General features: G+C 41.5%; 1 protein-coding gene across 2 annotated transcripts in view; it reads left to right on the top strand.

The window, feature by feature from the left end:
- The window catches only part of CPM (carboxypeptidase M), an 87,384-nt gene that overhangs the window by 53,808 nt on the left and 19,283 nt on the right, over positions 1 to 14,293 (top strand). For both annotated transcript variants that reach the window (XM_027542504.1, XM_027542503.1), the window contains exons 4-7: positions 4,870 to 5,042; positions 6,684 to 6,868; positions 7,554 to 7,721; positions 13,800 to 13,952. In XM_027542504.1, the coding sequence (XP_027398305.1) occupies positions 4,870 to 5,042; positions 6,684 to 6,868; positions 7,554 to 7,721; positions 13,800 to 13,952 (679 nt within the window). The remainder of the gene's footprint in view (positions 1 to 4,869; positions 5,043 to 6,683; positions 6,869 to 7,553; positions 7,722 to 13,799; positions 13,953 to 14,293) is intronic.

The following is a 14,293-nucleotide window of genomic DNA, read 5'->3' as shown; positions in this document are numbered from 1 at the left end:
CAAAGACAGAAATATAGATCAATGGAACAGAATAGAAAGCCCAGAGATAAATCCACGCACATATGGACACCTTATCTTTGACAAAGGAGGCAAGAATATACAATGGATTAAAGACAATCTCTTTAACAAGTGGTGCTGGGAAATCTGGTCAACCACTTGTAAAAGAATGAAACTAGAACACTTTCTAACACCATATACAAAAATAAACTCAAAATGGATTAAAGATCTCAACGTAAGACCAGAAACTATAAAACTCCTAGAGGAGAACCTAGGCAAAACACTCTCTGACATACATCACAGCAGGATCCTCTATGACCCACCTCCCAGAATATTGGATGGGCCAAAGATCTAAATAGACATTTCTCCAAAGAAGACATACAGATGGCTAACAAACACATGAAAAGATGCTCAACATCACTCATTATCAGAGAAATGCAAAGTTGTTTTTAATAAAACAACTATTCATGATAGATAGCAGCCCAGACTTCCTTTCCCTTTTGCTATCTGGTCAATTGATCAGCTCCCATGGAACCCATTTTTAATAAGAGACATGTGGCCCTCAATTGACTCCAGTAGCTTATTTATTGAATTCCTAGCATTTCGAAAGGTTGCAGTCTGCTGCTCAGAATTTAATCCTCCCAATTGAAACTTCCAAAGAAAAGCTAGAGTCCTTCCTCTTGTTCACCTCTGAATTTGCTTGTACTTTGCCAAATTTCTGACATCTTGCCCTCCAGGTAGTTAATGTATCCCGTCAAAGCAGGTCTCACTCATTTACCTTGATTCTTTGACGACTGCCAAGGACTGAGATTATGCAGAGAGGAATGTCAGTGTGTTTTGGGTGTGGAGGCCTGAAGTCCTGTCACCCTCTGTGTGTCCCAGCTGTTAACAATGTCTGACAGCTTTGGGGGCCACTGAGAAACTTATTATCCTGAATTTAGATCTTGTGTTTTCTGCCCTCCTGGTGCCACCAGGAGCTGGGGAAAGGGATGGCTTAACCCAGAAGCAGAAGGGTCTCTTGGATTAGCTGGGTCTAACCAGCTTCTTCGTCCTTCTTCTTCTCTTAGACCTTTTAGAATTAAAGAGCATTTTCAAGGCGCACTGTTAAAAAGCAGCATCTATAACATTTGTGGGCAGTGGTTCTTAACCTTCTTTGGGTGGATTCCTTGCTATTCTGGCACTAGCTTTGAATGCTGTCCTCAAGGTGCATGGATCTTCTAGGAGTTTGTGGACCTCAACGCTCAGTCTTACACAATACACTACCCAGTTGTGGATTGTTGCTTCAACATTTTTTTGCAATTGTTCTGATAAGTGCGGAAACACTCATTTTCATCTATCTAGCAAGTTCCAACTTGACTGAATTGAAGTAAACCTGGTAGAGATTTATTTTCTGCTTCCTGAGTTGTTGCCATCGTTTTCTAAAAACTTTTAATTTTACGTTGGAGTGTAGTTGATTAATAATGTGTTACATTCAGGTGTACAGCAAAGTGATTCACTTATACATGTATCTATTTTTTCCAAAGCCTTTTCCCATTTAGGTTGTTACATAGTATTGGGCAGAGTCCCCTGTGCTATACAAGGGTCCTTGTTGGTTATCTGTTTTACATATAGCACTGTGTGTATGTCAACCCCAAACTCCCTACCTATCCTTCCCCACTTCCACCACATTCCTCCCTGGTGGCCATAAATTCCTTCTCTGTGAGTCTGTTTCTGTTTTGTAAATAATTTTATTTGTATCATGTTTTTTAAGATTCCTTTTATAAGCAATATTATACAATATTCCTCTTTCTCAGTCTGACTAACTTCACTCACTATGACAATCTGTAGGTCCATCCTGGGGTATTGCCATCTTAATGACCAGATGAATTATCAGAGAAACACTCTAGAAGCCGGTGTGCTTACCCAGCCTTTCAGGCTCTTCATTAGGGATTCTCCACACACTCACAAAAGGAAGCGAAAGTTAAATGAAAGGCTGGATAAGTCAATGGAAACACTTTTGACCACATTAAAAAAAAAAAATTAGTCTCTCTAAGGTCTCATGTTCAAAGACTTAATTTTAAATGAAAAGAGACCTATACATAAAACATGAATATTTGAGACATTTATATTAAAGTTGAGAATTAATTTGAATAATATGTGACATAAATTTGCTTTTACAAAGACAAGAAAATATGGTCCAAGGAAACAAAAGGACCTTGTTTAACTCTCTCCGAAATTTTATCAGTTTATCTCACCAGTTTTAAGATTATCTGACTCTTAATCACTTCTTTATCATACCGCCAAGATTTTTATTTCACCCTATGCAGTTAAGAATTTGTGGTTTGTTTTGGAATATGGAGGCAAACAGAAGATAACCTTGGTCACACATTTGTGTCCTTGAAAGAATCATGATTTTGTTTTTGTAAAAAGAACATAGGTTTTCTTTCCTTTAAAAGAACTAGAAAAATAAGAGTAAGATACTGTCACTCAGAAATAGCCATCATTATTATTTGCCAGATGCTATTCTACATATCTCTTTATTTCTGTAGTAATAGAATGAGAGGAATCAAAAGGAAATAAAATGTCATATGTGTTATCTTTAAGAAGTATGAGATTTAATAACTTTACTTGAGCTTAACAGAACTGAAGTGAAATGAAAATGACTGGTGAACTTGTTAATTTCTCAAAATAAGAAATTATCTTATTAATAAGATTCTTCTGAAGTCAAAAAATTAGGAAAAGCTGAAATTATAATGATTTTATATATATATATATATATTTTAAACTTTGGATAATATCCTATGACCCATTGCTATGAAAAGTAAAGAAATTAGCACTTTGAAAACTCATCTCCCCCTTCCCCTAGCCCCACCCTTGCTGTTAACTATAAACCTTAACTTTTACCTTCTATCCTATACTCACACCACCACAGTTGCTTAATTTAGTTGTGTAGCTTAATCACAGCTTCTTGCTCTTTGTTTTCATTTGCTTGTGGGTGGATGAATTTCATTGCCAATTCCTGTCTTGAGTTCAAGCATGCTTGAGAATGTATGATTCAGAGAGTTAAGAGGAAATTTAGAATCACGTGGGGATTCCAATATGGCTCACTTCATACTTGACCTGGGACTCCGATTGGCCTCAGGTTTTTCCTAGTGTGTCCCTCTAAGGGCAGCATCCTGCAGTCTCGAACCAGCATTTAGAAATCTCACTTCCTCCTCCTTTTCCTTGACCCTTTTCTCTTCCCCTCCCCTTGCCAGGAAAGCCCCCACTTCAGCCCACCACACGATCCACTTGTAGAGTCTTTCACAACTTAAAATTACCATCCCCTCCTCCTCTGGTTTTAGGGAAGGCAGTAAGGAGCTTGCACATGTGCTTGAGCTTCCAAAACACCAAATTGAAAACCCAGTGTGTGACTCACGTGACTTTTTTAGTTATTAGTTTGTAAGGACCTTTTTCAACCTACAATTTGGACTATGAAAACAAAAATCACAGTAGTGGAAGAAGACAGACATGAGTGGGAGAAAAAACAAATTGAAGTCAGAATGGAATTTATTTCTATTCTAAATTTTATGGCTATGTATAAATATATAATTCACACATTTAAATTTTTCTTAGTTCCATTTTCAATTATTCTGTATCCATTAGGATAACAGATTCATAAGATGTGATCTCTCTGCTTGCCAGCAAGGGGTAGAGAGTGCAGCATTGTTCCTTCTTTGTCACAGCCGTGAATTGCTACAATGGAGTCATAATTGAAGATTCTTTTGTTGCCCGTGGCCTTCATTAATGCACTGGCAGCACCATCCTTATTTAACCACCTGCTGCACTGATTTCCCATATCCTAACCCCTCAACGACATCTGATCACATTCAAGAGGTAAATATTCCTTACTGAGAAGCAGAATCTTTGAGGTCAGGGTTACAGGGGAAAATTAATGTAGGCTAGTCAGATCTTTACAGAATAAGGCTGAAAATGTGAACTCCTTTTTTTTTCCCCTAAAAAAAGAAAAGAAAAATAGGAAATCTCTCCCTTATACAGCAAGATTTTTCACAGGCCTTCAGTTTCCCAATCATTGTTGGTACATAAGGTAATTTTAGGTGAATGTGACCATATTTATTTTCATAGTCGTGCTTTTATTTTACTGTATAATTAAAAACATGAAATCTAGCAAAATGATAATTATACAAAGTTTATAATTTTTAACGTAAGTAAAAAGTGAGCCAATTTACAGAAAATGCAAACTAAATAATAGTATAGATAATATGGAGACATGGCAGAAAGTTGTAAGGCTGATGTGCCAACGAAACATGAGACTGTGGAGATCAGAAGTACGGAGGTATGGCAAAAATTGCACAAGTGTGCAAGAGGGGGATTTGAAAATAGAAGAACTTGGAAATAGGGGGTCTGGAAATCAGAAACCTATTTAAATTATGAGTATCACCCATTTGGATTTTTCTCTGTTCACATCTGCGTGTCTGCTGCAGGGGTTCTCCATGCGTCATCCACCCAGACATGCACCACAGCACTCCCGTGGGTCACGTGTGCTCAGCTCCCATGCCTGATTTCTAGCTCTCCCTCTCTCCATCACTCCAGCAAGTATTTGGAAGACAAGCAAATTGAAAACGGGATAATAAGAAATAACCTTTACTCCACTCCAATTCATTTTTTAAAAGTAAATTATTAGATACTTTAAAAAAATTAACTTAAAAAAAAAAACAAACTCTTAAAAAGATTTTGCAGCATACTAATGATGGATTGCCATCTGCCTGAAGAAATGGTGGTCTGACAACTGGTTTTGGTTTTAAGTATCATCTGTCGTGTTTCTTGTTGGGGAATTTGTACCTTGGGGACTGTTTTCCTCAAGTAGCCTCTTCTCTGTTTTAACACCTACAGGCTGTAGGGCGGGAACTGCTGCTCCATTTAATTGAATATCTTGTAACCAGAGATGGAAGAGACCCTGAAATCACAAATCTAATCAACAGTACCCGGATACACATCATGCCCTCAATGAACCCAGATGGATTCGAAACTGTTGTAAAGCCTGACTGTTTTTACAATGATGGCAGGTAAGAATGGGCCCATCTATGTAAAACATAACAAAACCACAAAAGGCCCCCATCAGATCGGACACCTTGGCCCTGTCAAGAGGAATTGGTGAAACATCTCATAGCCTGCGTCATGTCACTGCCATGCTAGAAACTCTTCAGGGCCACCCATGGCTTTGACTGTGAGAAGTGAAATCCTGAATAAGGCTGGGTTACTCCCGTGCCTGCCCACCCTCTACTGCTCCGGCTTTTTTGCTTTTCCCACTGTCACCCTGCTGCAGCCGCTTAGATCCCTCTTCACCCCTGAAACGATGACGACAGGCTTCCTTCTCACCTCTGGCATTCCCACCCCCATCGGCCCCACCCTGGCCTGTTTCAACAGCATCTCCTCAAAGCCTCCTTCCCTAACCTATTGGATATTAGGTCCCCAGTTATACTCATATCACCTGGCCCTTTACCCTCACAGCACAATTTTAATGTCTCATTTCTCCTTTAATGTCTACCCGAGGGCAGGAGCCCTGCGCATAGTGTTCATCTCTAGGAAATCCCAGGGCCTAGTATAGAACCTGGCCCCTCGATAAGCAGGTTGATTTATTAAGCCAGCCCAGAAACTAACATAAAGAAGAGTGAGTCTTGTAGTATTTCTTTTTTTTTTTTGTAGTATTTCTGATTTAAAGTTTATTGTATTTTAAATGGCCTCAGGGAGTTTGGAATTTCTCAAATGTCTGATAAACACTGATACTTGTGCAATTAAAATTTTGTTTTTACCAAAGATAAATCACCACTGGATTCCCTTCCACTTTTAAGGTTTTTTTTGTTTTGTTTTGTTTTTTTAGCATATTTAAACATGGCCAAGTCTTCCCAGGTGGCTCAGTGGTAAAGAATCCATCTGCCAAGCCAGAGACACAAGTTTGATCCCTGTGTCAGGAAGATTCCCTGGAGAAGGAAATGGCAACCCACTCCAATATTCTTGCCTGGGAAATCCCATGGATAGAGAAGCCTGGCAGGCTACAGTCCATAGGGTCACAGAGTCTGACAGGACTTAATGACCAAACAAGTATGACAAACATAGCCAATCCACTTTTCAGAAATATATTTGTGTAAAATAGCATGTTCCTATTATTTCTGATAACAACTGCTATGGAACAAACTGCCCCAAATTGAGGAAACAGCCACCTTTTTATTTGCTCTCCACTCTGTAAGTTGGGAATTTGGGCAGGGCAGAGCAGGGTCCATCTCTATGCCACGATGACTGGGACCTCAGCGGGGGTCTCTCTGGGACCCTGTGTCTTGAGTTTCAGTTCTGGATCTCACCTGGGTCCCTCATTCCTTCATGTGGCCCCTTGATGTAGCTAGCACTGGGGTCTCGGTTCCAAATGGGAGTGTTCCAAGAGCAAAAGCCCCGAAACACAAACACTTATCCAACCTCTGCTTACATCCGAATCACTCCTGTCCCACTGGCAAGAACAAGTCACACGGCGGGGAACAACAGAGTGCATGAATACCAAGTGCAATTCGTTGGAGGCTGACAAGGCAACCATCCACCACCTCTGTATTCATATCTGGAAAAACAGCTGGAGCCCAGAGCAGAGGTCTACACTCTACAGGAATTTGCTCCCTCATACACCAACAGTAAACCCTTAAAACTTCTTTCTTTTAAAGGGATAATAGTAACCTCTATGACCTGAATAGAAATTTCCCTGATGCTTTTGAGCTTAATGAGGTACCGAGGCAGCCTGAGACCGTGGCAGTCATGAAGTGGCTGACTACAGAGACCTTTGTCCTCTCTGCAAACCTCCATGGTGGTGCTCTGGTGGCCAGTTACCCGTTTGATAATGGTGTTCCAGGTAAGCACACATGGGCCCTGCTCTTGCTTTCTGAATCCAGAGTGAGACTGCAAACTGTCCACCTCTGAATGGCGATACACTCTTTCTCTCCCTACTTAATTTTTCTGGTGGGGTTGGAAAAAGCCTCATTTTCTCGACTCTGAGCTATCCTTCCTACAATTTATAAACAGTAGATGGGCAAGGTGTCTGAACTGACAACCAAAAATGGGATTACTTGATATTCATCAGTGAAATAGTAAAATTGTAATTTAGATTAGCACACAAGAGACAACACAACTGAAAAAAAAAAAAAAACTAATCACATGAATAATAATTCCTGACTCCCCTTAAAACTGTGGGATAAGGTATGTACCAAGGAGTTAAAGTATTCTAGTGGCTTCATTTAATCCCTACAATACCTAAGGAAAGTTTACTGATCTGGAATCAATAAGAATGACTCAGAAGGTATTTAACTTTTAAGCTGATTGAGGAGGAGTTTGGACATGTACGTGGTTATTTTGTGTGATATCCCTTCTGCTGTGTCCATTAAAAACTGGGAGAAGAGTAGAGAGACGTTCCTGGAAGTGGGTAGAGGATCTCTCTAGGAAATCAGAGCCTTTGTGTGGAATTTGACGATGCAGGGGCTAATATACCGTATACTTCCTCTACATCAACTAAAAGGTCTTGGTCTGTCTTCCATGTACAGCCACTGGAACATTATACTCTCGGAGCTTAACCCCTGATGATGATGTTTTTCAATATCTTGCAAATACCTATGCTTCAAGGAATCCTGACATGAAAAGGAATTCATGTAGAATTAAAACAGGGTTTTCTAATGGAATTATAAATGGATACTCCTGGTATCCACTGAAAGGTGAGTTTCTCTTCGTTCTACTATCCTAGTTGTCTTTACCTAGAGGTGCCGGCTGGCCTTTGTTGACCCCAGTAGTTGCCAGAAGTTAGTCAGGCACAGTGCAGTCCCTTCGGTCGTGTCTCTGTCAGATAATAGCACAGAGCTAGGAGGGGGACGACCGTTTGAGAGATGCTCAGACATGTTCCCTACTGCCAAAGTTGCCTGAGTTCAGATGCTTGTTTAGCCTTCACTTTGGAGCCAGGAACTGTGCCAAGAAAGATGAACAGGACACAGATCTTAAGCCCAAGTTTAACAGAGAAGAGCAACATTTAAGTTAATTGTGGTGACAGTGTCATATGAATAAGAACAGAGATTTAGAAAAGGGACAGTGTACCACAGGGGTGTAAAGCCAAAACACAGCAGGAAGTAATGAAGGCCTTGGAGAAATGTAATTCTTATGTCTCATCCAATGGGGGCAGTTGCTACCTGTGTGTTAGTCACCCAGTTGTGTCCAACTCTTTGCAACTCCATGGATTGTAGCCCACCATGCTCCTCTATCCATGGAATTATCCTGGCAAGAATACTGGAGTGGGTTGCCATTTCCTTCTCCAGGGGATCTTCTTGACCCAGGGATCAAACCCGCTTCTCTTGTCTTCTGCAATGGCAGGCAGGTTCTTTACCATCTGAGCCACCAGGGAAGCAAAGTGTGTTGCTGCTGACATCCAGGTAGTTATTCCATGCAGCAGTAAGGAGCAGCATTGCCAGATCTTCCAGTTTGTGAAGCAAGATGGATATTTCCATGAAGTCTCCTGATTTTTCAAGCCACTTTGCAGACTGAACAGAAGATCCCTCTAGTCTTGCTCCCTTGGAACAGGGTAGCCAGGCGAGGGGAGGGAGTGAGGAGTTTGCCATGTAGGGAACATGGCAGAGGGGATGTTCTTGTCAGAAGGAAGAATATCAGCAGAAGCCCAAGGGTGTCATAGTCCTAGTCTAGAAACTCTAGAGAATAGGGGGGATGGAGGACAGAAGGGTGAGAGGGGAGACAGTGGGCGGGGACCAGGTTCCACCACCTCGGTGAAAAGTGCCCCCTTTCAGACTGGTCAGCAGATCTGGCCAGCAGCAGGCGCAGCCTGCATTTCCACACTCAGGCCACTTCCTCGTCACTGTAGATGCACAGGCAGGTAATCTTGCACAAGCTGGGACTTTTATATCTGGGCAGGTTTCTGCCAGCTTTCCAGGCAACGTAAATAAGCCTAGACCATGACTGGAAGGCAGCAGGGCCAGCCAGATGCCACAGTGCCCCAAACTTCTCTCCCACGTCCGAGAGACAGCCTCCCCTCCCACCCCCACCTCGGGGGCGGCCTAGTGTGCGCTCACTACTCTGCACAGGGAGGAAGGGAGCCCTCCTGCCCAGGGGCGGCTCTGTCCTGCAGCGTGCTATGTGACTTCCCAAGACAGATCCAGACGCGTGCGAGATTGACAGGAACCTAGTCTTGCTGTTGTGAGTTGTTCCCAAGCGTGCCTTTGTTTGCCAGGCCTGACTGGCCTTATCCAGAGTGGCACACACTCTCCACAGTTGGCATTCTCTGTCCAGCGTGCTTTCCACACCTGTTTTGCCATTTAAATTCTTTCTACCTGAGACAGTCATCCAGTCAAGGGCTTTTGTTTTATTTCATTTCTCTCTTTCTTTTTTTCCTCTTCTATTTCTTGGTGAAAATAAGCTTAGAAATACAAAACTTGCAAGTAAAGGAAAAGGAAGAAAAGAGTAATTCTTCCTGGCTAAAACTGGGACCTACATGCGTGCGTGTGTGCTAAGTCGCTTCAGTCCTGTCTGACGCTTTGCAACCCTATGGACTACAGGCTCCTCTGTCCATGGGATTCTCCAGGCGAGAATACCGGAGTGAGTTGCCATTTCCTTCTCCAGAGACCTACATAAGTATTACTTAATAGTTATATAATATTTTGACCATTTTCTGAGCATAAATATTTACTTCATTACTTCCCAAATACTCTGATGGACTTGCGAAAACTTATTTAACTAGGCAAATATCAAGTATAACTAATTAAAATCTGGCAGAGACTAATTCATTCAAAGTTACCATACTTCATCAAATCTAAGATGCCAGTGATTGTAAAATATGTCCCACCAAGAAAGAAAAAGTTTCCAGCTGAACTAATGACACAATGATGCTTTTCAGCCATCAAATTTAAGTTGCTTCCCAATTCAGAGATTTTAAAATAGAAGTTGTGCATCTTAAAAAATATGAGAATAACCATTTGAAAATAAGAGTGTTGAGAGGTAAGAACTAGAAAGTGAGAATGGGCAGTGATAATCCCAGAAGCAGCGGGGGACTGGGTCGTCCCCTGCTCCCAAGAGTCCACATGGCACCATCTCTCTCATCCACAGACGTAGTGTGGTGTGATGGGTGAGAGCACGGGGAGTCTAGGAAGGTGGCATGTGCTCTGGTTTCAGCCATTCACTTGCAAGAACCCCTGGGTACATGACCTACCATTTGTAATTAAGTTTCTCATCTGTAAAATATGGGTGATAATTACTGTGAGGGTTAGAGCTGATAGTGAAGTTCTTCAAACAGTACCTAGCAACAGCAAACACTCAATAAACATTGGTTATTACTCCTCCAAATTCATGTACTTCAGTCGCTCAGTCATGTCTCTGAGACCCCATGGACTGCAGCACACCAGGCTTCCCTGTCCATCACCAGCTCCTGGAGCTTGCTCAAACTCATGTCCATCAAGTCAGTGATGCCATCCAACCACCTCATCTTCTGTCGTCCCCTTCTCCTCCTACTTTCAATCTTTCCCAGCATCAGATCAGATCAGATCAGTCGCTCAGTCATGTCCGACTCTTTGCAACCCCATGAATCATAGCACGCCAGGCCTCCCTGTCCATCACCAACTCCCGGAGTTCACTCAGACTCACGTCCATCGAGTCAGTGATGCCATCCAGCCATCTCATCCTCTCTTGTCCCCTTCTCTTGCCCCCAATCCCTCCCAGCATCAGAGTCTTTTCCAATGAGTCAACTCTTCACATGAGGTGGCCAAGGTACTGGAGTTTCAGCTTTAGCATCAGTCCTTCCAAAGAAATCCCAGGGCTGATCTCCTTCAGAATGGACTGATTGGATGTCCTTGCAGTCCAAGGGACTCTCAAGAGTCTTCTCCAACACCACAGTTCAAAAGCATCAATTCTTTGGCGCTCAGCCTTCTTCGCAGTCCAACTCTCACATCCATACATGACCACTGGAAAAACCATAGCCTTGACTAGACGAACCTTTGTTGGCAAAGTAATGTCTCTGCTTCTGAATATGCTATCTACGTTGGTCATAACTTTCCTTCCAAGGAGTAAGCGTCTTTTAATTTCATGGCTGCAGTCACCATCTACAGTGATTTTGGAGCCCAGAAAAATAAAGTCTGACACTGTTTCCACTGTTTCCCCATCTATTTCCCATGAAGTGATGGGACCAGATGCCATGATCTTCGTTTTCTGAATGTTGAGCTTTAAGCCAACTTTTTCACTCTCCACTTTCACTTTCATCAAGAGGCTTTTTAGTTCCTCTTCACTTTCTGCTATAAGGGTGGTGTCATCTGCATATCTGAGGTTATTGATATTTCTCCCGGCAATCTTGATTCCAGCCTGTGTTTCTTCCAGTCCAGCGTTTCTCATGATATACTCTGCGTATAAGTTAAATAAACAGGGTAACAATATACAGCCTTGATGTACTCCTGTGGGTCTTTTCAAATGAGTCAGTTCTTCGAATCAGGTGGTCAAAGTATTGGAGTTTCAGCTTCAGCCTCAGTCCTTCCAATGAATATTCAGGACTGATTTCCTTTAGGATTGACGGGTTTGATCTTGCAGTTCAAGGGACTCTCAAGAGTCTCCTCCAACACCACAGTTCAAAAGCATCAATTCTTTGGTGCTCAGCTTTCTTTATGGTCCAACTCTCACATCCATACATCACTACTGGAAAAACCATAGCTTTGACTAGATAGATCTTTGTTGGCAAAGCACTGTCTCTGCTTTTTAATATGCTATCTAGGTTGGTCATGGCTTTTCTTCCAAGGAGCAAGCATCTTTTAATTTCATGGCTGCAGTCACCATCTGTAGTAATTTGGGAGCCCCCCAAAATAAAGCCTCTGTTTCCATTGTTTCCCCTTCTATTTGCCATGAAGTGATGGGACCAGATGTCATGGTCTTAGTTTTCTGAATGTTGAGTTTTAAGCCAATTTTTCACTCTCCTCTTTCACTTTCATCAAGAGGCTCTTTAGTTCCTCTTCACTTTCTGCCATAAGGGTGGTGTCATCTGTGTATCCGAGGTTATTGGTATTTCTTCCAGCAATCTTGATTCCAGCTTGTGCTTCATCCAGCCTGGCATTTCGCATGATGTGCTCTGCATATAAGTTAAATAAGCAGGGTGACAATATACAGCCTTGATGTACTCCTTTCCCAATTTGGAAACAGTTTGTTGTTCCATGTCCAATTTAACTGTTGCTTCTTGACCTGCATACATATTTCTCAGGAGGCAGGTCAGGTGGTCTGGTATTCCTGTCTCTTTAAGAATTTTTCACAATTTGTTGTGATCCACACAGTCAAAGGCTTTGGCATAGTCAGTGAAGCAAAAGTAGTTTTTCTGGAACTCTCTTGCTTTTTCAGTGATCCACCAGATGTTGGTTCCTGTGCCTTTTCTAAATCCAGCTTGAACATCTGAAAGTTCATGGTTCACATACTGTTGAAGCCTGGCTTGGAGAATTTTGAGCATTACTTTGCTAGCATGTGAGATGAGTGCAGTTGTGCAGTCATGAACTCCTTATTGCCAAATTCAGAGTTAAATTGAAGAAAGTAGGGAAAACCACTAGGCCATTCAGGTATGACCTAAATCAAATCCCTTACGATTATACAGTGAAAGTGACAAATAGATTCAAGGGATTAGATCTGATAGACAGAGTACCTGAAGAACTATGGACAGAGGTTCACGACATTGTACAGAAGGCAAGGATCAAGACCATCCCCAAGAAAAAGAAATGCAAAAAGGCAAAATGGTTGTCTGACAAGGCCTTACAAATAGCTGAGAAAAGAGTAAGCAAAAGGCAAAGGAGAAAAGGGAAGATATACCCATTTGAATGCAGAGTTCCGAAGAATAGCAAGGAGAGATAAGAAAGCCTTCCTCAGCAATCAGTGGAAAGAAAGAGAAGAAAACAATAGAATGGGAAAGACTAGAGATCTCTTCAAGAAAATGAGAGATACCAAGGGAACATTTCTTGCAAAGATGAGCACAATAAGGGACAGAAATGGTTTGGACCTAACAGAAGAGGTGGCAAGAATACACAGAACTATACAAAAAAGATCTTCATGACCCAGATAATCAGATGGTGTGATCACTCACCTAGAGCCAGACATCCTGGAATGTGAAGTCAAGTGGGCCTTAGGAAGTCTCACTACGAACAAAGCTAGTGGAGGTGATGGAATTCCAGCTGAGCTATTTCAAATCCTAAACGATGATGCTGTGAAAGCGCTGTACTCAATATGCCAGCAAATATGGAAAACTCAGCAGTGGCCACAGGACTGGAAAAGGTCAGTTTTCATTCCAATCCCAGAGAAAGGCAGTGCTGAAGAATGTTCAAACTACCACATAATTGCACTCATCTCACACGCTAGCGTACACTTATTTTCACAGAATAAATGTGTTTATGAAAGGCTTGTAGAAATATTTTAAAAGAAATTTCACTCTAGTTTCTCTCTGTTTAAAATGTAATTTAGGAAAGAAATGTAATATGAAGAATCCTTTTTGTAGTTGTGATTTTTAAAAATACCCTTCCCTTACTCCTCAGTTGATCTGGATACATAGATGAACATCAGTCAGCTCTGATTCAGTTACCCATATGGGAATATTTAGGATTGCTTGGTCATGTCTGGATAATAAAATGTCAAGCTGTAGTTGTACGTGCCAATATGTCAAATTCATCTTTTCCTGTTTACATTTACTGTCATTTCAACTGTCTGATTCACGTGTCTCCAAGGTATATGATACTTGTCTTCACTCCAACTTCATACTTTTTAAAAGATTTAAATATGTTTGTGTTTAGGTGGAATGCAAGATTACAACTACATCTGGGCCCAGTGTTTTGAAATTACGTTGGAGCTGTCATGCTGTAAATATCCTCGCAAGGAGAAGCTTCCAGGCTTCTGGAAGGATAACAAAGATTCGCTGATTGAATATATAAAACAGGTGCACATAGGTTTGTAAGATTTTCTTATTAATTCATATTATCATAAAATACAGCATCTGGCAAAACCTTTGGGTTGAGAAAATGCAAGCCCCTATTTCTGTTTTCTGGGTCTAGCCTCATTTTTAGTACCAAAACTAACGGTTCAGAATTCTCTGTGCATGAGCATCTGCAGCATATGAAAAATGCAGCACCCATCAGCTCATGTAAGAGAAAGGATAGTGTGTGTTACTTTAATATGGAGATGTAAAATCCAGAGTACTTCTAATTTTACATGTTGAATGACCTGGCAAAAGATCAATAAAACAGGCTGTAACTCTGTTACATCATCACCCATTTAGAAAGAAGCCAAG

This window comes from Bos indicus x Bos taurus, chromosome 5 (genome assembly GCF_003369695.1).
Source record: "Bos indicus x Bos taurus breed Angus x Brahman F1 hybrid chromosome 5, Bos_hybrid_MaternalHap_v2.0, whole genome shotgun sequence".
NCBI classification, from domain to species: Eukaryota; Metazoa; Chordata; class Mammalia; order Artiodactyla; family Bovidae; genus Bos; species Bos indicus x Bos taurus.
The sequence above is the reverse complement of the archived record's forward strand: the minus strand, read 5'-3'. Positions and strand labels throughout refer to the sequence as shown.